The 26,245-nt window shown below is 37.1% G+C and overlaps 1 protein-coding gene across 1 annotated transcript in view; it reads right to left on the bottom strand.

The window, feature by feature from the left end:
* Positions 1 to 26,245, bottom strand: part of GLS (glutaminase) — a 207,017-nt gene that overhangs the window by 172,078 nt on the left and 8,694 nt on the right. The window contains exon 2 of the mRNA XM_090388434.1: positions 4,843 to 4,939. Coding sequence (XP_090244560.1) covers positions 4,843 to 4,939 — 97 coding nt within the window. The remainder of the gene's footprint in view (positions 1 to 4,842; positions 4,940 to 26,245) is intronic.

Here is a 26,245-nt window from a genome sequence, read left to right as displayed (position 1 = left end):
AATGGGTTAACTGTTGATGATCTTGCTCAAGTTGCTGACAAATTGAATAGGTATTTTGCATCAACATTCACACATGAGGAATTCTTTAGGGGGGGGGGATGCCAAAAAGTTTATCTAACTCCTGAGATGCTAAATTACTTTGTAATAATTGAAAGAAAAGTGGAAGAGGAATCGTTGAAGCTGAACATAAAAGGCAGCTCTGATGGATGGGATCTATCCAATTATACTAAGAAAGGCAGCAAAGAGAATAAGCAAACCTTTAGCCATAATTATGAGCATCCTTGAATTCAAGGGAGGCCCTGCAGACTGGAGATGTGGGAATGTTGTTGTTGTTGGAGGTTTTATGGCGCAACGGCAGCTAAAGGCCATTATGCGCCAATGTGGATTTGTTAAGTGGACGTCTTGTCTAACCAATCTGATAGGTTACTATGATGCAGTGACCAAGGAACTAGATGCAAATGATAATTTTGATATCATATACTTGGATTTCGGGAAAGCTATTGAAACTGTTGTATATAAAAAAAAATGCTGAAAAAACGTTTTTTTTTTTTTTTTTTTATGAAAACCTCAAACACGAAAGGTATCAAAACCTATAGTACTTAGTATCGTGCATGGGTTGAAGGAGAAGTATGGGGGGAGGGGAATGCCGGAAACTTTGCTCTAGAGACTAAACATGGGTTTTACCACTTCAAGCCTCCAATAAGCAAAGTGGTGGTATTTCACCGGTTGATGAAAGTCATCTACCACCTATGTGGCATTAAGGGCAAGTTACTGCTATAGATAAAGGGATGGTTAAGTGGAAGGAGACAGAGTGGTTATCAATGGGCACTAATGTGAACTAACGTTATCAGTGGAGTCCACCAGGGTTCAATGCTGGGTCCATCGTTGTTTTCAATATTTATTAATGATACTGATGAAGGTATATCAGGCTTAACATCAAATTTTGCAAATGATACAAAGGTTGGCAGGATAGTTAGACAAGATCTAGGAAAATTGGGTCAATTGGTTGAATAATGGCAGTTGAAGTTTAACACTGACAAATGCAAGGTCATTCTAAGCAGTGGAAAATGAAAAAGATCTAGATGTAACTCTGTAGTCAGATATAAAATTCTCTGAGCAGTGAAGACATGCTACCAGAATGGCTTATGGGATTTTGTCAATAATATACAGAAGCTTCGCTAGCAGAGATAAGGAGGTGATTATCCCTTTGTACAATGCCATGGTTAGGCTGCATCTTGAGTATTGTATACAGGTCTGGAGGCCTCACTTTAGGAAGAATGTAGATCTGCTGGAAAGGTGCAGAGAATGGAAAGCCAAATTGGTGAAGGAGAAAAAAGGGTGCTCTTAATTAGAAATGCTGCAGTTCTGCAAACTGCAGCTTCTGGAAACTAGGCACCTGCAGGATGATCTGACTGAGGTGTTTAAGGCCTTGAATGGATTGAGTAAGCTGAATGTGAATGGCATTCTTGCTCTTGCTGAGACTACACATGAGGGGACATAAATTTAAGTTGAGGAAGGATGGTTGCAGGATAGATGTGCTGAAGTTTGCCTTCAGCCAGCAGGTGGGTGATTGTTGGAACAGGCTTCCATCTGTTGTCGTGGAAGTGGATCGTTTGAACAAATTCAAAGAAGAACTAGACAAATTCATGGATAGTATGGATGGGTGAAGTGTGTAGTCTTTGATGTGAAACATCCTTGGGGACACCTCAACCGATAAAATCTGATCGGTCACAAAAAATGCGACATGGAAGTGACATCTGCAGCTTCTGCCAGAGATGAATTATCGTAACTAGTATTGCTGTAACCCTACTTGTATGGTTGCAACAATACAATCATTTGTAATCAAACACTGCAACAATACAAGTATTTTTAATCAAATACTTGTATTGTTGCAATCATATTTCTTGCAGCTGTCATTTGAAAGATGCATTTGATTGTAGCCATTCAAATGGCTACAATCAAATGGGTAATTATGCTATTGGCTTGGATTTTGCTAACCTCTTCCAAGCCAAGGATGTTTCACATAAAACCATCTACTGTGTGCTCAGCACATGCACCATTTTTTTTTTTTTTGTTTCTTTTTGGCTGATGCTATATAAGCTTGCTTTCTTGAATCATTTGCTACTACTACTACTATTATTATTGCTATTTGAATAATGAAGAACACAAAGTGAAGGTGTTCAAAAATGGTTTTATTTTTATATTGTAGTTTTAAATGTTTTTCACCAACCTTATGTTGGAGAAAAACATAAGGTTGGTGAAAAATCCTTAAAACTACAATATGAATATACCCAATCTCAGAGGCCTGTTTGAAGAATGGTTTTATTTTTATTCAAAATAATCACCACCTGACTGAATGCACCTATTGCTGCACGGTTCTAAAAGTTTAGTGGCTACGTTTTTCTCTATGTCCTCAATATCCAGAAATCTCTTTCCTTTGAGGGCAGTTTTGCTCTGGGAAACAGGAATAAGTCCACTAATGCTAGATCAGGAGATAGGGTGGATGGTTAATCTGTATAGTGCCACTTTCCATCAGAAATGTCTTCACAACAAGTGCAGAATGGACTGGGGCATTGTCATGCAACAAGAACTTGTTGTCCTTCCTGCAAAACTGCAGCCTCACCTACAAAATATGCTTCAACAGTCTTTGAAGCACCTGTACATAAAATGCAGTATTGGCTCTCTCTCCTCTCTCTCTCCCTCCCTTCCTCCAGGTACAAATTCCTTGTGAATCACATGCATTTGTCAAAAATCATTATCATCATTGGCTTGATTCTGTACTTCTGTAAATGAAACTTTTCAGGCCTTGTTGATGAGATTGAAGTCCACTGCATGCTTTGACACTTCATCTCTGGGTTGTACTGCAACACCCAATACTCATATCCAGTGACAATACAGTCAATGAAATTAGGATTGTCTTGACAAGTCTGAATGAAGTCTCTTCACTGTTTCTGATCTGTGAGGCTATGCTGCACAAATTTTGCAGACCTTTCAAAATTTTCCCTAAATTTTCATGCAGAATTTGACAAATCATCTCCTTATTCATATCCAACTCATCAGCCTTCATTCTGATTGCGAACCAACAATCTCTTGCCACAATTTCCAAAACCATCTGCAACTCAGTTCTTATTTCAAGAGGTTGATGAATGCCCACAACTTGGTTCATCATGAATATCCTCATGTCCATTTTTGAACTGCTTATACCATTCGAATACACTGGCATGATTTACCATTCCATCACCATAAACAGTTTTTAACATTTCATATGTTTCTGTTGCAGATTTTCCCAGTTTAAAGCAAAATTTGATATCCGTTCATTGCTCCATTTTAAAGTTGTGATATGGAATGTTAACACTAATGAAACTGGTTGTTACTTGCAACCTGTTAGTCTACTGGACAATCTCTGTACCATCTGTAGAAGGAAGTTTGAGCTACAACATGACTTCTATTTAGTTTCAAACATGACCACAACAGCACCAGTCCAGGAACTTTACTGACACACTTCATAATAATCCACAATTTTCATAATTAGGAAACTGATGGCAAAAAAAAAAGTGCCCCTCAAAAAGTAACGATTTTCACAAGCAAACCAAGAACATTTCATTTCTGCACATCTGCCATGTTGTCCATTCATTCCTCCAATCAGTACAAAGCAATAAACAGAATATTCAGCCTATATGATATGTAAAAAAGTTATCTTTACTGAATTTCTATTTGTGCAATTGTAATTAAATTTCGGATGGCTCGACAAATGGCTGTTTTTTTTTTTTTTTTGATTCTGTATAAACTTACTTTCTTGCATCATTTGCACTACTAATAATCAGTCAGCATGTTTATGTACCACCTTCCAATCTATTTTATATCTCAGTTATATCTTATATTACTCATCCTGTTCCTTGCTGATGGAATCAATTTTCAAAATAAAGTCTGTGGGAATGTAAGAAATGACCTTTCATGCTCATTTTACCTCCCAATTTTCAAAATTTACTGGGCATATTTTCAACAATATTTGTATAATTGACATCTTTCTTGTTCCCCAAAAAGTAAGTAACCCTTTAGGAAATAACATTTTTAAAGTCAACCATTACTTTTTTTTTTTTTCAGTGTATATCATTCCTTCAAATTGCTCCAAATTTTTATCTGTGGCCCAGTGGAAGTGGAATCTCTGAATTTCACATCAGATAAACTTGAAAACTGAGTTCAAAAATATTTGAAGTAATAACATCCTTGTTAAAGCCCTTACAAATTAACTCTAATTTATATTAGTAATGTATAACAGGCCCTATGTTAGGCAATCAGACTTCAGCCAATTTAACCAATACCCAGACAGCATTTTAGTGTAATGTGATTGTTGACACAACGACACACACAAAACAGAAATTTCAAGTCTCCACAAAGTAGTCAATTATATCCTTCATACATAATTTTATTAAGAAGTTTGAGGTTTTGAAACAATATGCATTTGAAACAGAGACATATATGTTCTTATAGAGAGAATACTTTTCAAGTTGGGGAAACAATGAACAGGTGACCTTCACTCACTTGGTTGATATTGCAGTAGCAAGGCAACCATTAACCTGAAAATATTACTGAAATAGGTAAGCTAATCTTCCAGGGAGAAAAAAGTATGAATCATACCAAGAAAATGTTTCAAAGGCAACATGAGGAAAATAATGTCTTTATTTTCCACAGATTTTATGCCATAAGGTTAATTATACTAACTAGAGTATAATTCAGCATAATGCTTCTTAATAATAAAATAACTCTTTTTAAGATATTATAGTATTTTAAATTTTTACATAAATTAATGAAAAAAAAAAAAAAAGAATTCAAGGAACTTACTCCAAGGAATTTTCCCACTAACACCGTATCATCAGATGTCTTGAACATATCAAATAAAATATCTTCAACATCTGTTTGGCCATCAATTTTGTCTACACTGCAAAAAAAAAAAAAAAAAAATCAAGTTTACGAATATTTACATGTACAGTTGATTTTCAGATGTATGACCAGTCCAAGAAAAATGCCATAAGTCAAAACTAGCCTTCCCATGAAATGATGAAACAGGGGATTACTTTCCTGACCAAAGATCTGCAATGCAACTTTTTATATACATGAATACAATGAGCACACATTTAATTAATTTTCAATCATGTGTAAAGTATAATACTGTAATAATGTTTGGAAGTCCTTACTTTGATCCTTCTTAAAGTTCTGACTTGATTTGGACCCAAACGTCAGACACTATATTTGCAGTCAAAGAAGTAAAGGAACACCTTAATCATGATTATGGCATCTGGAAGGGAATTTTTGGGGAGATTTTCTTTTACATCTTTGAGGAATCTTTTGGAGAGATTGAAGATCATTTCCTTTTTGAATGTGTCCAGAGAAGTTTGCTTAGCTGCTCGCTTCTCACTGTAGATTACTCTAACAAGTGTAATTTACAGTGAGAAGCAATCTATAAGCATCACACATCATTAATAAAAGATAACTACAAATTACTAAATCATTACACCACAATTATTATATTTATCAACAGTATCACATTCTGGAACCTGTGCTCCTTGGTTAACAGTGTAACAGATCCCCTGATGTGATAATTTGTAGTTATCTTTTGGTGGAAATTTTGTGGAAATTTTGGTGGAAAACAGGATCCCCTGATGTGACAATTTGTAGTTATCTTTTGGTGGAAATAACCCACAAAGTAAACAACTCTTTTAAAGTCACAATTAGTTGAATATCACATTGTTCATCTTGGTGCTACATTCCAAGTTGGGGTTCATTTTCTTGAACATCACCATGGCAGCTTCTAAATATTTGAAGTCCTTGTGCATCTATTTAATTGTCATTGAACATTGTGACAGACTGTCCAAAAATGGGAGTGCGATCAGCTGACTTCCTCTACTTCTCTCCAGGAAGACAAATCTTCAGTGGTTCATTCCTAAAAATGAGAAGAAAAGTTATTTCTGCTTGATCTTCCAACTGCAGTTGATCAGCCATTTCCAGAACATCAGCTTCTCCAATTTGACCTTCAAATCCCAGGAAACCAGACAAGATTTCTGGTCACAATGTTCTTCGGGTGCAATTAAGGTAGGATTTTTTTTTTAACTTCCATCCAAGACTCCCCAGTATTTTTCACTGCATCATTATAATTCAAAACATTTAATCCTTTCCAAAATCTTTCAGGGTTCAATCTTGGTTTGCTGCTGTCAGATCCTGGGCACAAGTTATGATCATGTAATATGACTTAAAAAAAGTAATCACATCTTAGTGTGTGGGTTGGTTAACAGGAAGTCTACCTTTACATAATACTTGCTTCTTTATCATGCTGAAAACCCAAGGGTACCCTTGGGTTTTCAGCATGATAAAGAAGCAAGGGTACCAGCATGAAATCATCTGCAGCAATTGATCCAAGCAAACGGCTTAGCATGGTGTTTCCTGTTTTAAAAGCAGGAACAGATTTTTCATCCAGGCTGTACAGGTTATTAAAGTTATCTTCTTTCAAAAAAAAAAAAAAAACCAGTCTCACAACAGTGAAGACTTTTCTGGAACAGCAGCCTCCCTCTTCAATGGTTTCTGCAAGCCTCTTGGGAAAATCAGATGTCTGTTCATCAGCACCTTCACCATGTACCCTATGTTATTCAAGCTACTCCTCAAAATACAACAACCAACCCTTACTTGTGCTGAAACTTTCCTCCTTGGATTCCTCCCCATGTTGGTCTTTCACTGTCCAAAAAAAGATTCAAAATCTGAATGGTGACAGGTTTAAAGGCACAGGGTACACATTTGATCACATCTTACACATTTTCTTATAACTTTTTCTTTTAAAGTGCAATGAGGCTGTGCTGTTAATTTTGGCACTGATTCTAGTCTTTTCTTTAAGAACTGCTGTACAGATGTATGAGCACGGTCCAAATTGCCTTCCAATTTCAGCCTTCAACAGTGCTTCAACAAAGTGCTATCAGTTTTGTCTTCACTTCTATGAAATGACAAATCTGCTGTTTCATAGCAACAGCACCCACTGCATACTTTCCTTTCATCTGATACTTTTAAAGATGAAATATTAAAAAATACATAAATCTTTAATACTACATACATTGCATTACATATTTTGCAAGTTCCCACGAAAACCAATTTTCCAATTATCAACGTTACATTTTTCCATGCAATACAGTAGAAAATTAAAACCTGCTGCATTGTACTTCAAAAGCAGTTAACCTCACTAGTTTAATTCATCGAAATGCCCATTCACAGTACTGTTTGTCCTTTTAAACTTCAGTACATAGATAAAAGGAAATACAATTATATTTCACATCTGAGGTTTTTTCACCTGACTGCTTAACAAAAGCAGGTCCAGGTATTTCGATGTCAAACGTGACAATTACTTTTCAGAAATTAAAATAAAAAAGTGCGTCACACTAACTAAGGTAATAAAACATGGGTGGTAATTTGCTAATGACTAGACAATGGGTAACACGCACAATAAAACAGTGCTAAATATGCACCAAAATAATATTATATGAACTGACATCTTCATACTATTTTGACTTTATCACAATTAATTGAATTATATTTTATTTCTTTGAAGCTATTACTTGTCAACTACAGTATTTTCCTTCAAATATGAAATCCAGAGTTCTTTTTTTTCAAAAAATTATCAAATTTATTTTCTTATTTTCTCTGTTATGTCTCAAGGGATAGCTGAAATTTCTACCTCTTCAAATGCACTAGTCAAAGAAAAACCCTATGTTGAATACAGTTGCAGAATTAGGTAACCAAGCAAAATGAGTCTCAAAGAATAGTAAATGATTTTCTAACCAAAGAATTGGAGAGAATTGCCTTATCACTGCCAATAGTTGAGTATCCTAAGAAGATTCTAGATCAGGAAGTTGTTGTTGTTATTTGGTTTTTAGGAGCATTAGCAACTAAGGCCATGTTGCTCCGGGATATGCGGTGGTCACTCCCTGACCTTTCCGCATCCTCTGTATTTGGTGGTGACGGGCTCGAACCCCGGTCTAATCAAGAAGCGTGTGCTACGCACTGCTGCTCCTTCCCACCTGGCTACGGAGGCGCCCAGATCAGGAAGTCTCTCACAAGGAATATTAAAACAAATATATGCACAAGTACCACTTTTGAAGTGGAAGAAACTGCAGAACAAATAAGTAAGACAAATGAGATGAGCAATGGCTGAGGAAGCTGATAAATGGGATTCGGTCTAAAACAGCAAGCAGGGCTTAATGATAAGTCAGTCAGTTGTTTGGTTAACTAGGAGTTTCTTGGCATATAAATAAACCAATTTGTTGGGCCAATTAATTCATGTTGTTTATCTAATATTATGTTTATGCAAATGTAGATCCTGGGCTGATCTGCATGTTGTGCAGGGTGAAAAACCTGGAATAACTCACAGGGTAGAACCTTATTCCCTTTGCCTTAAATCAGCTAACTACATCGGCTCCTGATGAGATGCCTTTAAAAATTCACCAGTTTTCAATGATCTCATATTAAATGAATGACAAACCCACTATTCAGAGGACCTGCTTTTGCAGAGGAGTACGATTTACAAGGTTTGAAAGTTAAATTCCAGGACTGAGCCAATTAGAAAACAAGATTTTAGAATTAAGAAAGCTTTAAAAAAAGCTCTGTGGTTGGTAAGATTATGGAGTCTAGGTTGAAGAACCAATACAGCACCAATAAATGGGTCTCAGTGTGGTTTTTTAAAGGGGAGATCTTGCCTGATAATCTGGTAAATTACTATTATGAAGCTGTCAAGCAAGATGTAACCAGCTATACTGCTTCAACTGGTTATAAAGCAATTGAACACAAGAAACAACTTTGACATTATACAGATGTGGATTTTAATAAGGCTTTTGATCTGGTTTTTCATGAGAAGGTCTACAAATTTGAGGTCAAGAGAACTCCAGGGGCTCACATTTGGTGAGTATGGACTTGGCACACCCAGGGTCCTCAGCTGGATATCATCATTCTTCTCTTTCTTGGTGATTCCCTTCTCTCTCGGGGTAATTCAGAATTTTTTTTTTTTTTTTTTTGGTTGGTGCAGTATAAGCCTCAGGCTTCCTTGCACCATATGGCTAATAATAATAATAATAACAGGAAAGAAACATCACCGGATTATAGGTTACACGAAAGATAAGAAACAAGGAGTGGTAAGAAATGGGCAATAGCATTAGTAGAGGCATACGATGCAAGCAAGAAAGAAAGCTTATGCAGCATAAGCCAAAAAAAAAAAAAAAAACTCCCAGTTCACCCCTCCATTCATTCCAAATGCCTGCCCAGCTCAGCCTTAAATTTATTTAGGCTATCAACTTCCACAACAACAGATGGAAGTCTGTTCCAGCAATCAATATATTCTTCGAATGGGAATGAGAGTAACAAATGGATTCGCTCAACAATCAGTGCTTGGACCTCTCTTGTTTTTTCATCTTCCTAAATGATATCGATGAGGGAATACAAGAGAAGCTGTCAAATTTTGCTGACTATTTGAAATTTGGGAAGGTGGTTAATGATCAGAACCCAGCTGTGTTACTTCAAAAGCTTTCAGACCAATAGCAAGTATGATATGAAATGCTATCAAATGCAAGGTGTAACTGCACTTGGGCAACAGAAAGTTTGGAGTGGTTTATAGGCTAGGGGAAAGGAATTAAACGATGTTCATGATGAGAATATTTGGGGATTAAGATAGAGAAGCATGGGATTTATATGCAGAGTAAACAGATAGCAAGAAAAGAAAAGTATATTATATTCTATCTATGGTTTAACAGAATTTTGAAAGAGGTCATTAATCCTCTCTATAAGATGATAGTGAAATCACACTTGGAATACTGTATCAAGGCAAAAAGTAGTAGTAGTAGTGGCATGTGATGCAAGAAAGCAAGTGAATGAACTTATGCAGCATCAGCCCAAAAAAAAAACACACCATTCCCTCCAAATGCCTGTCCAGTTCTTCCTTAAATTTATTTAGCCTATCAACTTCCACAATGAGAGATGGAAGTTTGTTCCAGCAATTAACCACCCGCTGGCTAAAGGCAAATTTCCGCACATCTGTCTTTTCTTAATTTGAATTTATGCCCCCTTAGGTTCATAATCTGAACAAGTGGAAGGATCCCATCAGAATTCAGCGTGCTCAACCCATTCAAGGGTTGAGCGCGCTGAACCCTTATACACCTCAATCAGATCACCGTGCAGGTGCCTAGTCTCCAGCCACTGCAATTTGCAGAACTTAAGCATCAAGGGATACAGAACTTCTAGAGAAGGTGCAAAGAAGCAAAACTAGGTACCCTTGGAGAGGATTTGACTGACATGTTTAAGGCCCTGAGAAGGATTAGTAAAATAAATGAGTGAGGAATATTCTCATTGGTGGGTGAGGCAAGAACCCGAGGGCAAAACTTAGGGGGCAACAGCAGACTAGATCTTATGAAATTCACATTTGTGCAGTGTACTATAGAATGCTGGTACTATACTAGCACATACCATTTTTTAAAGAAATTACACTGAACATATACATACTTGTGAGATTGCTTATGGAGCTGTTGGAAACATTTTTTAAACAAGTTTAGCTGACCACAACCATAATTCTTTTGATGACCTCTACAGCATCAAATTGTTCTCCTTTTAGTATGAATTTGATTATTGAGAAAAGCAGAAATTATTCAAAACTTGTGCTTGACACAGATAAGATAATGTAGGATAGGAAGGATGAGATTAAACTGTTTGGCTATGTACAGAGAAGAGAGAGAGAGGAAACCCAGTAAAAAGAGCCTTTGAACTGAAGATGGAAGAAATAAGTCAGAAAAGTTTTAAAAAAATGCTTAAAAATGGAAGAAATAAGTCAGAAAAGTTTTAAAAAAATGCTTACTTCCATTTCTGGAAATCCCTTTCTAGCTAATCATATGTCATTGCTCGATTATTAGCAACTTTGTTCTCGTTAAATATCATTTTCCTTTGTTGATGTTATTTTTAATGCAAACAAAACTTAATTATAAATTGATCCTTATCATTATTCCCTTATGTAATATTGTATATAGTGTATATATTCGGTCTTGTAAACAGACTTTCTCTTTCTGTTATGCATACTACTGTATAATACTTTTTTTTTTTAGGAAATGTACTGTTTCAGGCAATAAATAATTTGTTTTTAATAATTGTTTCAGGCAATAATAAATACCTTTGCAGTCTAGAATGCAAAGTCTGCACAAAAGAAGCGGGAGTGCCGTAGCACACACTCTTTGAGTGGACCGGAGTTCAGGCCCATGACTGCTAAATATGATTGACATTTGTATTGATTGATTTATTGTAAACTCCACTGACCTGGTGGTGGTGCCAGAGTATAAACAAGAACATTTCAAGATTTTAATGACACTTGTTTCCTAAATTCAGAATAGTAATAATCTTTCATTTCATAATGCTAATTACTGTTAAAATGTATTTCCACCACTAAAATGCTTAGAAATAAACAAACTGTTGATGAGTCTGTTTATTTCTAAGCAGAAGGAAACCAATCTGGAAAACATTTAGATACAAGGTTGACAATAATGTAACCAGCTAATATTGTTAAAATATATACTGTATCTATCACTAACCTTTAACATGTACCTGCAAGGTACATGTTAAAGGTTAGTGAAAGAAAGTACCTTGTAGTTACCTGCAAGGTACTTTCCTTCTGATTTATACATACATCAATATCCCTTCTGTTGCTTGGAAACATTGCTAGTAATCAATTCCAGAAGTCTTTTTTTTTTATATACAAGGTTTGGAAATAAAGTTCCAGGAGGACTGCTACTGTTGTGGTGATGTTCAATGAGTTTGAAAATAAACAAAAGTGGTATTATTATTATTAGCCATATGGTGCAAGGAAGCCTGAGGCTTATGGTGCACCAGCTAAAAAAAAATTCGAATTACCCTGAGAGAGAGAGAAACATTGGAATCACCAAGAAAGAGAAGAATGGTGATATCCAGCTCAGGACCCTGGGTCTGCCAAGCCCATACTCACCAATATGGTGTAGTTCAAACTTCCTCCAACAAATGGTGGTACAGAGATTGTCCAGTAGACTGATAAGTTGCAAGTAACAATCAGCTTTGTCAGAATTTTGCAATGGAGCAACAAACAAATATCAAATTTTGCTTTAAACTGGGAACTATGCCCTAGAAACATATGAAATGTTAAAAACTGTTTATGGTGATGAAACTTTAAATCATACCAGTGTGTTTGAATGGTATAAGCAGTTCAAAGACAAACATGGATGTTCACAGTGGCCCAAGAAGTGGGCATCCATCAACATCTTGAAATGAGATGTGCAAAAGTTCGGGAAATTGTGGCACAAGATTGTCATTTGACCCTCAGAATGATGGCTGATTAGTTGGATATGAATAAGGAGATGATTTTACATTCTCCTGCTGGTTCTTGTATGCACAACAATGACCTGCCCATTCTGCACTTGTGAGGACATTTCTGACAAACTGTACAAGTTAACCATCCACCCTACTCTCCCAATTGAACACCAGCAGACTTCCTCTTTCCCAAGGTGAAAACTGCCCTCAAAGGAAAGAGATTTCGAGATGTTGAGGAAAAATAAAAATATAACTGTTGCACTGAACATTATCTCTTCGGATGCCTTCACTGACTCTTTTCAGAAACTTTTAGAACTGTGTAATAAGTGCATTCAATCGGGTGGTGATTACTTTGAATAAAAATAAAACCGTTTTTGAACTCCTTCACTTTGTATTCTTTTTATTGCACCAGTCCAGAAGCTTTATCACCACATCTCATATACAAGTGTCTAAAGAAATCCATTAGGAATTTGTTCCTCCACAAGCAGTTAACCTTCAATTATCCCTTCAAGTTTTGGAATAATGTCTATAGTAGTGCTTTCATTGAAAAGGGTCCAATCTTTGGCTAGACAAAATGCATTTTGAATCATGACAATGCACTTTATATAGTCTTCGGAAGTTTTTCAGTCAAAAATAAATAATAATAAATTCCAGTGTGGGAACATCAACCACTGGATCTTAACTCATATAATTTTGTCATGTTCTCAAAATTGAAAAACTCCTTGAAAGGACAGTATTTTGAATCTGTTTGAAGACATTCAGAGAAATATAATGGCACTAATAACAGAACAGAATGCCAGAAAATGATTTACAAAAATGTTGAAGGCATCACAGAGTTACTAGGACATCTGGGAAAAAAGTTCTTGTTTATGCTCTAGCTTGACCACCAGGTCAGAGAAGTTCACAATAAATCATGAATACAATTGTTAATCATACTTAGTGGTCAAGCGGGCTTGAACCACAGTCCACTCAAAGAATGGACAAAGAATGCATGCTACGGCTCAGATACATTGTGCTTTTAAGGAGAAAAATTCAAAGATGACCCAAAACCAGGAAAAGGCATTTTCATACTCACATATTCAGAACTAGATCCCATCACAACTGGAAAGTATATCCTTATTTGAGGTGCCTGCCTCAGTTGTGACACCTTTATCCCAATAGTGACAACACTTATTAAAGGTTAATGATAAAATATATTTTTTTTTACAGAATTAGTCTGGTTACTTTACTGTCATACCTCAAAGATTAATAGCCCATGTAAATAAATTATGTGGAAATGACGACAAACAATAACACAAAAGATATGGGCACCAAAAGTAATTTTTTTTTTAATTTTAGTTTTTTTTTATTAAAAATGTTTATAATAACTACCACACATTTCTTGCAGTATGTATTACTTCAATATACAGTAGAATCTGAATAAGAAATTCCCACATAAGAAGTTTTCCCCCTGTACTAGGTTTGGTTTCTTAATTCCCAATTTTAAATCCATATATTGTAATGTATTATTTTCCCATGTAAGAGCTTTCCCGCATAAAAAGTATATGACAAAGAATACACAGTGTATTATTATAATGAAGTTTTCCCACATAATACATTTTTTAAATACAGAAATTCTTTATTTTTATATTAAAAAAATATCAAACAATATAAACATTTTGGTAATCGAACAAGTTAGTGTATAGCACCATTTTAGTTCGTAGTAAATCACCGAAGTATGAGAAATAGCATCACAACGAGTTGTCCATATCGCACTACTGCAAATAAGCAACATTTCACCAGTGGAGATGACTAATGTTACTTATTTTCAGTGGATATCGCCACCACCCAGACAGCACCTTTTGTAAATGTGTATGGGATAATGAACACTGTTCTTCACATCTCCCTATTAGACATAGAAAAGATGGAGGAAAGTAATAGTAGGAGAGGAAGAAGAAGAATGCTGCTGATAAAGGAAAGGGACAGTCATTCCTCAAACTACAGTCTCATAAATCCTTCAAATAGGCAATGCTTCCCCAGTAGGGAAGACTACCTATTCTCAGTAACAAAGGATATCATCAGGCTCCTCCAGATGCTGCCGTTTCAAGGCTTGTTGGCCTCTCGTTGGTGGACAGGTAGGTACTATGGTGTTACAATAAGTAACAACCTAGTTATGAAGTATAACTACACAATATGAATGGTGCAGTTATGAATAGTTATGAAGTATAACTACACAATATGAATGGTGTAGTTATGAATAGTTATGAAGTATAACTACACAATATGAATGGTGTAGTTATGAATAGTTATGAAGTATAACTACACAATATGATGCTATGAAGCGTTGCTTATTCGAGGTAGTACAATATCAGGCCAACTTGTTGTGAAGGCATTCCACAATATGAGATATAACAAAACAATGACATTTCACCTACTTCAGTGATTTTACTTTTTATTACTATTAACTATGAACTAACATGATCATATGCAATAACTTGTTCAATTAGTGAATTTTCCGTAGTCTGAGGCTTTCAGCCCTAAAACCTTTTTAAGTCTTTTGGTAATTCTTTAAGGAATAACCATAATTTTGTCTATCTACCATACTGGCCCTAATTATTCATCCCTCCTTGGCAGTTTTATTTTAACAGCTACAAATATTAAGTATTAATTAATAATTAATTAGAAATCCTCAGTTTAAAAATGTTTCCCAAAATCAGAGTAAAATATTTATAAATTCTGAAATAGTACTTAAAAATCACTTTTAACTGTGTGTGTTTTCATTTTTATTCGTGTAGTTCATACCCCTATGTTATTTTCCCTTCTAAGAAGTTTTCCCTCGTAAAAAGTTCTAAACCTCCAACTCCTTTGGAAAACTTCTTAATAGGGTTCTACTGTAATACTTTTCCTTAATTCCAAATTCAATTACAATTTGCAAAAGGTTATACTTTCCCACAATTTCCTTCTGTGCAAACATTTCTCAAACCTTTTATGGTCCACAGATCCCTTTACAGATAATTTCAAAGACACCCACAGAAGTTATTAAACAGAAAATTGCATAACATAAAAATTTAGGTATTACTATGTTATATTGCTTTATCATGAAATTTCTTTGAAATGTGCAATTCATCAAAAGGCAACTGTTTACAGAATTGGTCCTGTACACAATCTATAGGTATGGAAAAATGAAACACTGATGATCTTAGTTTTTGATTCAAAGTAACACATGAACAAGAAATTACAATTACCGAAATGTGTATAAAGTGAATTCACTTTATACACCATCAGGCATCTCTCATATTGTGGAGTTATACTTCATAACTGTTTTATCATCATTGCATCACCAGGGTACCTACCACCACCCACCCACCAAAGAAGGGCCAAATAGCACAGGGTACCTGCCCACCCACCGATGAAAGGCCAACAAATGGTCACCAGGGGGTGCCTGATATTCACGGAGTTTCTGAGAATAGGTAACAACAGTCTTCTCTACTGGAGAAGAGTTGCCTATTTGAGGAATTTATGAGTTTTTGAGTGGTGTGAGTTGAAGGAGTTACTGTCCCCCTTTCATTCTTCTACACCATTTCTTTTCTTCTTCCACTCCTACTATAACTTCCCCTCTACTTTTTGCTTTTCTAAGTCTAATAGGGACAAGTGGATAGTAGTTATTATCCCACACACATACAAATAGCCCTGAAACGGTGCCGTCTGGGTGGTAGTATCCAATGAAAATAAGTAACAATAGCCTTCTCCATTGGTGAAGTGTTACTTATTCAAATTAGTGTAATATCATGGCAACGCGTTATGAAGGTATTCACAATATGAGATATAACTAAAATGATGCCATTTTTAGCTTTTTGTAGAATTGCTGCATACTAATATGCTACATTTGCACAAACGTGGACGCTGCTATCTTTAACTATCCATAAAACAATGCCCTTGTGGGTAGCACAGTTATAAATACTAACTTTTGACACTGTGTGGAAAAGGTCTGGTTTTAATCCCATCAATGACGCAAGAAATTTTATGGGTTTTTTTTTTTTTTTTTTTTTATTTATTTACCACACCATAGCAAGTTAGTCAAATCTTGAGCAAAGGTAGCATGATATTTTTTCTCCCAGAAACTTGGATTTTTGTCCAGAAAAACAAGAAAACCAAAAAGACAACACTCAAAATGCAGTTAGGAGTATAAGTTACCACTCAGCCAACCCATAACTTCAAAATGTTTTTGAAGTTATGGGTTGAATTATATAACCACTATGGTTATATAATTAACACAGTAACCATCTAATGGAAATAATACGTATAATTCATTTTATTCTAGACAATCAGTTTTATGTTACTTCTGCGCTGCTGCTGCTTTAGGGGTTTAAGGTGCATCAGCAACTTACACAATATTGAGCTTATATATTATATCTGTAAAATATTATATCTTATATATTATATCTGTATTTGTCTTTATATCTGTACAAGATATAATATACAACGCAAGTGTTCACAGGCCAATTTGCATATTGTATTTGCTTAAAAACCCAGAACTCACAAGGAACCCTACTTCATCTGCCTGAGATTGGTTACAGTCTTCATTAAAGAGGAATTTAGAAATTCCTCCAACCATTGATGGGAATTGAACTTAGTACTCTCCAAATAAATGGCAAGTCGAAAAACAACTATACTATCATGTAGGACCTATTTCTGAGCTTCTACAGTGTTGGTCTATGACAGTCTCAAAATATGGGACTACATCACAAAACATTAGCCTGGTGGCACAAACTATGTGTTAGTACAAAACCAATTAGCATGCAAAAATAATTTTAAATTCTTTCTAAATTTCTCTTTGTAATAGGGAAATTAAAGAAAAATTTGCCCTTGCTAAGGTAACAAAGAGTAAGAACATGTGCATGTATACTTGCATGTACACCAGTGATACTCAAACTGAGTTCCATGGAACCCTGAAGTTTCACGAGATATTTTCTGAAGTTTCGCAAAAATTATAATTTTTGTTTTTTTCATAATTATATTTCCCTTTCTCCTACCTCTCCTCACCATTATAATAATTAATGTTTCACTAAAGTACATATTATGATTCTAAAAATTAAGTCATTTATGTACCTAAAAACACATTAACTGAGCAGGATTCCGCAGAAATAATATTTAGAGACAAGGGTTCTCTAGATGTTGAAAGTTAAAAGACCACTGATGTACACTAATGCTAGGGAAGTTGTAAATAAATTTGAAGTTGTTGTTGTTTTGGTTTTTTAGGAGCATTAGCAACTAAGGCCATATTGCTCCGGTGCAGTGGTCATTCCCTGACCTTCCCGCATCCTCTGTATTTGGTGGTGACGGGCTCGAACCCCGGTCTAATCAAGAAGCGTGTGCTACGCACTGTTGCTCCTTCCCACCTGGCTACGGAGGCGCCAAATTGACCACTTGGCTACGGCGGCTTAGTGATGCTGAATATGGGGTGTACAATGTATGCAGGCAGGACAGACAAGACAGGAGAGGTGAAGGAGATTATGCTCTTAGTTTAGAAGCATATTATTAAATCTAAGGCAGTACATCCAGTTGACATGAGTGATGAGTGCAACGTTCAGTCAGTCTGGTGTGATGAAAGCACTGGGAAAACAAAATTGAGAGTAGGAGTATGTTATAGGCCTAATAACTGTGATGAGCATGCCAAACAGCTATACAGAGGGCCAGCAAATCAGAATGTCTCCTAATGGGGGATTTTAACTTTCCAGAGGTTGACTGGAATTTGTGAGTTGGTCACTCGCACACTAGCAAGACTTCTGTGAATTTCTAGGATGACTGCTTTCTACTATGGCATGTTAGAGAGGCAACAAGAGGAAGCAGTATTCTTGATCTGGTTATTGGCAGTGATTTTTCACACATTAAGAATCTGCAGGTAAAAGACCCACTGGGTTGCAGTGATCACAGTGTATCAATGTGGAATTAAATTAAAGATAACTACTGTCAAGGGTATTGGGGAAAGGCTTTGCTTTCATACAAGTAACTACAGTGGTCTCAGACAGTTTTTAAATTCTGTACAGTGGGACCAACTGATGATGTTACCAACAGCAAATTCTAAATGGGAAGTATTCAGGAAAGTAAACAAAAGTTACTAGGCTTTTCATACGTATGGATAAATACTGTTCAATGCTCAGACCTAAATAGATGTCAGATGAACTGAGACACATGGCAGAGAAGTGCATGGGATGCATACAAATTATCTGGTGATACAGAGGCCTATGGTAGATACAAATTAATCTGTAATCAAGTCAGAAAGGAGTTAGGAAGGCTAAGGCAAATTATGAGAAATCACTGGCAAAGACTCTTATGCTTATATTAACAGAAGGAAGGAAGGGACTGAATCACATTGGACCAGTTGATGTCTATGGGTTAACTGTTGATGACCCTGCTAAGGTTGCCGACAAATTGAATAGGTATTTTGCATCTATATTCACACATGAGGAATTCTTGAGGGATGGGGATGCCAGAAATTTGTCAAATTCTAACAAGGAGCTAAATAACTTTGTGAGATAACTGAAAGGAAAGTGGAGGAGAAATTCAAGATGGACATAAAAAAAGGAACCTGGAGTGGACAGAATCTATCCAATTTTATTAAGGGAGGCAGCAAAGGGGGTAAGCAAACCCTTAGCCATGATTATGAAAGCATCCCTGGTTTCAACAGAGTTCTTTATGGACTGGAAATGTGCAAATGTATCCCCAATTTATAAAGGAGATCACAAAAGGCAACGTGAATAATAAGGTAACAACTGACCTGTTACCTTAACGCATGTTCCAAGGAAAATAATGGAATCACTAGTTAAAGAAGTAATGCAGGACCATCTGGAGAGGCATGCAATTATATACTGCAATCACAGCATGGATTTGCTAACGGTTGGTCTTGTCTAACCAATATGACAGAAATATGATATGATGCAAATTTGATGCAAAAAATAATTTTGAAATCATATACTTGGATTTCAGGAAGGCTTTTGATACTGTTACACATTAAAAGACTGCATTACAAACTGGAGAAATGTGACATTAAGGCAAGTTACTTCTATGGATAAAGGGATGGTTAAGTTGAAGAAGACAGAGTAATCACTTCTCTTCATGGACTAATGTTATTAGTGGAATTCCCCAGAGCTCAGTGCTGGGCCCATTCTTGTTTTCAATTATCAATGACATTTTATATTGTACTTTAAACGTAGTTTTATAGTTCTAGTTACGCTGGTTATTTTTATTTTTAATTTAGATAAAGAGTTTTTGTAGATTACTACTTACTATACGTAAAACCGTTGTTTCGTTCGAATCTTGCAGCCATTGTTTTTGTATAGAGTGGTAGGGAATTAAAATTTTTAATTGTGGCAGCTAGGTAGCGCTAACATAAAATTATATAGTGTAATACACATCACTGCGTTTAGGATTCTATTAGATATTGACAATTGATTAATTAAATTTATTGATCTTATTAATTTAAAATATCATGCCCCAGACTAGAGCAGCAAACCAATGGACACAAAGTGGCAGGAGTGTGTGACTTGGGGGAGAACTGAGGGGGGGGGATCCTCCAACGCATCACAGCCTAAAAAAATGTGCAACTTGTGAAATGTTTGCTGAACTCTCTGGAACAGAACATGATCTAGCCAAGGAGGATGTCTTTGAGTGTGCCAGGTGCAGAGAGTGTCTAGAAATTAGGCGTCAACTCAGCATTCTAATGGGCGTCTATGAGAGCTTGAGGTGTAGGGTAGATGCCCTCAAAGAAATTAATATGAGGGGCCCGTCAAGCTCTCAGCTTTCCAAGCCAGAGCTCACTCCTGGGCATCGGGCAACACGGCGGCAATCTCCACGGTATAATGCGCTGGTCCCGCTGGAGTTATTTATTGTTGGTGACTCTATTGTCAGGGAGACGGGTAATATATTGTGTAAAAAGGATAGATGGAATAGGACCAGGGTATGTCTTCAAGAGGCAAAAGTTGATGATGTTGTAAAGCATATATCATCTTTTAAGGGCACAAAAGGTGATATTGTTGTACACGTTGGCACCAATGTAATTAAGAGTAGGAGATCTGCAGATTTATTTAACAAGTACAGGTCAATGTTGCAAAAAAGTCGAGTCAGGGTTAAATTTGAAAGTGTCTGCAATTCTGCCCAGACACGATATGAGGAAGTACATGAAGAGAGCCTTGTCAATCAATTCTACCCTGAAGGGAATGTGCAAAGCTTAAGGGGTAGAATTTTTTTCAGCATGGTTCTTGCTTGTTAACAGGAGTGATTGCTTCTACAGGGATGGGATACAGTTAAATAGAAAGGGTGCAAGAATATTTGCTGATGCTATCAAGGCAGTGCAAAGTGGGTCAGAAAAATGCTAGCTTGGGGGATAGGACAAATAGATTAACAGTAGCCACCGGCAGAGGTGAAAGTGATTCTTGCACTACTTCTATTAGAATAGGCAGCGGCCTGAAGAGAGGGGTGCTGGGCGTTTCAGGGACTGCTGGCAATCATCGTGAAACAGGTGGGGTATATGAGATGTGTTAGGGTAACTAAGAATACATGCATGTATACCAATGCTAGAAGTATAATAAATAAATTTGATAAATTTGAAGAATTTGAAAGGCAGATATTATTGGGATATCAGAGACGTGGTGTCACACAGATATTAGGAATACAGAATTGGAATTTGGGGAGTACAATGTGTACAGAAAGGATGGGAAGGGAAGAGGTGTTATGCTGTTAATTAAGAAAAACAAAATCAAAAGAAGTGCATCCAGTTGATACAGATGAACAGTGCACTGTTGAGTCAGTTTGGTGTAACGTAAGCACTGCGAAAGCAAAAATAAGAGTAGGAGTGTGTTGGAGGCCTAATTAGCATTAGCAAAGGCACATGATGCAAGAAAGCAAGCCAAAAAAAAAACCCCCTTATTTCACCCATCCACTCGCTCCAATTTTGTCAAATTCTGCTTTAAATCTATTTAAGCTATCAACTTCTACAACGACAGATGGAAATTTGTTCCAGCAATCAACAACACGCTGGCTAAAGGCAAACTTCAGCACATCTATCCTACAACCATCTTTCCTCAATTTGAATTTATGCCGTCTCAGGCGATTATTCTGAGCAAGAGAAAGAATCCCATCCGCATTGAGCATGCTCAAACCATTCAAGCCTTTATACACCTCAATCACATCACCTCACAGGTGCCTAGTCTCCAGACACTGTAATTTGCAAAACTTAAGCCTTTCTTCGTAAGAGCAACACTTTGTTCCATACTAATCTTGTTGCCCTTCTCTGTACTTGTTCAAACAGCTCTACATCCTTCTTAAAATGAGGCCTCCAGACATGTATACAGTACTCGAGGTGTGGCCTGACCACTGCCATATACAAAGGGATAATCACCTCCTTATCCCTGCTAGAAAAATTCCTATATATCATTGACAAGACACCATGAGCTACTCTTGCAGACCATCTGCAATGCTCAGAAAACTTGATATCTGCCTGCACAATTATCCCCAGGTCCTTTTCATTCTCTACCAGTGTCAGTGTGGTACCACAGAGTTGATACGTTACTCTGGGATTACTGCTTCCCATACGTAGTACTTTACATTTGTCAATGTTAAACTTCATTTGCCACCTCTCAGTCCATCTGCTTAACTTTTCTAGATCCTGTTGCAGCAGTGTACTGTCATTAGTGTCATTAACAACCCTGCCAAACTTCGTATCATTGGCAAACTTGGATATTAAGCCTGATATACCATCATCAATATCATTTATAAATACAGAAAACAACAATGGACCCAACACTGAACCCGGAGGGACTCTACTAATAACATTAGACCACTGATTACCACGCTCTGTCTTCTCCCACCCAACCATCCCTTTATCCATAGCAGCAATTTGCCTCCAACGCCACACTGCTCCAATTTCTGCAGCAGTGAAGTGTAATGACTCAAATGAGTACAATGAACAGTTGTAAAGAGAAATAGAGTTGGCTAGTAAATCAGAATGACTTATAATGGGGGATTTTAACTTCCCAGATATTGACTGGAACTTGTGAGTTGGTCACTCGCACACTAGTAAGACTTTTGTGGATTTATTGGATGATTGTTTTCTGCAGCAGCATGTTCAAGAGGCAACCAGAGAGGGCAATACTCTTGACCTGGTATTCAGAAGTGATCGTTCATGTATTAAGAATTTGCAGATAAAGGAACCACTAGGTGGCAGTGGTCACAGCGTACTGATGTGGAATTTACTTAAAGATATAATTACCATCAGGGGTAAAGGAAAGGGTTTTTGCTTCCATAAAGGTGAGTACAGTGGTCTCAGACAGTTTTTAAATTCTGTACAGTGGGATCAACTGATGATGTTATCAACAGCAAATTCTAAGTGGGAAGCATTCAAGGAATTAATCGTGAAAGCTACTAAACGTTTCATACCTATTAAGAAATATTGTTCAAAGTTTAGGCTTTAGTAAATGGTATTCAAATGAACTAATGAGACTCATGACAGAGAGGAAAAATGCATGGGATGCATATAAATTATCAGGCAACACAGAAACTTATGGCAGATATAAGCTAGTCTGTAAAAAAGTCACAAAGGAGGTTAGGCAGGCAAAGGCAGATTACAAGAAATCTTTGGCAAAGGATGCTAAGAAAAACAGCAAGGATTTCTTTACTTATATAAACTCTAAAAGGAAGCGGATGAATCTGATTGGTGCACTTGATATCGATGGTTTGACTGTTCATGATACTGCTCAGATAGCAAACAAACTGAATGAGTATTTTGCATCTACATTCACACATGAGGAGTTATTAAGGTTTGAAAATGGCAGAAGGTTATCAAATTGTAGCAGGGTGCTTAATGATTTTGTAATAACTGAGAGCAAAGTGGAGGAGAAATTGTTGAAGTTAAACATAAGAAAAGCACCTGGGGTGGATAGGATCTATCCAGTTATATTAAAGGAGGCGTCAAAGCAATTAAGCAAACCCTTAGCCATAATTATGAGAGCATCCTTGGACTCAGGGGAGGTCCCCACGAACTGGAGATGTGCAAATCTGGGGTGGATGGGATCTATCCAGTTATATTAAAGGAGGCGTCAAAGCAATTAAGCAAACCCTTTAAGCAATTAAGGCCCATTAAGCAAGCCCATTAAGCAATTAAGGAGATCCCCAAATCACAAAGGGGGATTGAAGGGTGACACGAGTAATTACAGAGCAGTTAGTTTAACTTCTGTTCTGGGTAAAATAATGGAGTCACTGGTTAGATGCATTGCAGGATCATCTAGACAAGACTGCAGCAATAATTCAGACACAGCATGGGTTTGTTAAGGGAAAGTCTTGTCTGACAAATTTGATAGGATATTATGATGTGGTTACAAAGGAACTGGATGCAAAAAATGATTTTGATATCATATACTTGGATTTCGGGAAAGCTTTTGACACTGTTGTGCATGGAAGACTACTGTACAAATTGGAGCAGAATGGTATTAAGGGTAAATTGCTACAATGGATAAAAGGATAGTTGAGTGGGAGAAGACAGAGGGTGGTAATCAATGGGTGCTGCTCTTCGTGGACTAATGTTATTAGTGGAGTCCCGCAGGGTTCGGTGTTGGGTCCACTGTTGTTTTGTATATTTATCAATGATATTGATGAAGGATTAGGCTTAGTGTCGAAGTTTGCAGATGATACAAAGGTTTGCAGGGTTGTTAATGACAGTAATGGCAGTGTGCTACTGCAACAGGATCTAGAAAATTTGGGCAGATGGGCTGAGAAGTGGCAACTGAAGTTTAACCTTGACAAATGCAAAGTACTGCACATGGGTAGAAGTAACCCCAGAGAAACGTACCAACTGTGTGGAACTACACTTAAGGTGGTAGAAAATAAAAAACACCTAGGAGTAATTGTGCAGTCAGATATGAAGTTTTCTGAGCAATGCAGACAGGCTGCCAGGGAAGGTCATGGGGTTTTGTCAATGATATATAGAAATTTTGCTAGCAGGGAAAAGGGGTTGATTGTCCCTCTGTATAAGGCAATGGTCAGGCCATGCCTTGAGTACTGCATACAGGTCTGAAGGCCTCATTTTAAGAATGAATGTAGATTTGCTTGAGCGGGTACAGAGAAGGGCAACAAGATTGGTGAGGGGAATGAAGGGATCCTCTTACCAAGAGAGGATTAAGTTCTGCAAATTGAAATGGCTGGAGACTAGGCACCTGTGTGGTGATCTGATTGAGGTGTATAAGGCCTTGAATGGGTTTTTCACGCTGAATTCTGAAGGGATTCTTCCACTTGTTCAGATTACGAACCTAAGGGGGCATAAATTCAAATTAAGGAAAGACAGATGTAGAATATGTGTGGAAATTTGCCTTTAGCCAGCGGGTGGTTAATTGCTGGAAAAAACTTCCATCTGTTGTTGTGGAAGTTGATAGGTTAAAGAAATTTAAAGAGGATCTGGACAAACATTTAGAGGGAATGGTTGTGTGAATTTTTTTTTTGGCTGATGCTGCATAAGCTCATACACTTGCTTTCTTGCATCAAATGCCACTAATACTACTACTACATTGATGAAAATATATCAGGCTTGATTTCCAATAGTTTGTCTAGTTCTTCCTTGAATTTATTCAAACTATCCACTTCCAAACTACAGCACATCTAATGTGATGTCTTGCATCGTACTCTACTAATGCTAAGTTTGCAGATGATACAAAGATTGGCAGGGAGGTTAACGACAGTCATCAGGGTGAGCTACTGCAACAAGATCTAGCAAAATTGGGTTAATGGGTATTTCATATTTGACTGCACCGTACTGCTTATGGGTAGCAGTAGCCCAATGTTATTTTTGGTTATGTTATTTGGTTTTTAGGTGCATTAGCAACTAAGGCCATATTGCTCCGGGAATATGCGGTGGTCATTCCCTGAACTTTCCGCATCCTCCGTATTTGGTGGTGACGGGCTCGAACCCCGGTCTAATCAAGAAGCGTGTGCTGCGCACTGCTGCTCCTTCCCACCTGGCTACAGAGGCGCCCGCAGTAGCCGAAGAATAACTTATCAACTATGTGGTACTACACTCAGGGTAATGGAAAACAAAAAAGACCTGAGGGTTACTCTACAGTCAAATATGAAATTTTCTGAGCAGTGAAATGCTGCTAGAATGGCTTATGGGGTTTTCTCAATGATATACAGAAACTTTGCTTGCAGGGATAAAGAGGTTGTTATTATTTGTTGTTGTTATTTGGTTTTCAATAGCATTAGCAACTAAGGCCATATTGCTCTGGGAAAATGTGGTGGTCATTCCCTGATCTTTCCGCATTCTCCGTATTTGGTGGTCATGGGTTCGAACCCCGGTCTAATGAAGAAGCGTGTGCTATGCACCGCTGCTCCTGCCCACCTGGCTACGGAGGCGCCGGATAAGGAGGTGTTTATCCCTTTGTATAAGGATATGGTTAGGCCACATCTTGAGTACTGTGTATAGGGTCTGGAGGCTTCACTTTAGGAAGAATCTTTGCTGTAATGGGTGCAGAGAATGGCAACCAGACAGGTGAGTGAGGAAAACAAAAAAGGTGCTCTTACCTAGAAAGGCTTCAGTTCTGCAAATTGTAGCATCTCGAGACTAGGCACTTGCCAGGATATCCGATTGTGATGTTTAAAGCCTTGAATGGATTGAGTAAGCTGAATATTAACAGCATTCTTCCACTTGCCGAGACTACACTTGAGGGAGCATAAATTCAAGTTGAGGAAGGATGGTTGCAGAACAGATATGCAGACGTTTGCCTTCAGCCAGAAGGTGGTTGATTGGTGGAACAGGCTTCCATCTATTGTTGTTGAAGTGGATTGGTTGAACAAATTTAAGGAAGAACTAGACAAATTCTTGGAGGGTATGGATTGGTGAACTGTGTAGGTTTTTTTTTTTTTTTTTGCTGATGCTATA

The sequence above is a fragment of the Mastigoproctus giganteus genome, chromosome 14 (genome assembly GCF_048544385.1).
Source record: "Mastigoproctus giganteus isolate SK-2022 chromosome 14, ASM4854438v1, whole genome shotgun sequence".
In the NCBI taxonomy this organism is placed as follows: Eukaryota; Metazoa; Arthropoda; class Arachnida; order Uropygi; family Thelyphonidae; genus Mastigoproctus; species Mastigoproctus giganteus.
Note: the sequence above shows the minus strand (reverse complement) of the source record. Positions and strands in the feature narration are given on the sequence as shown.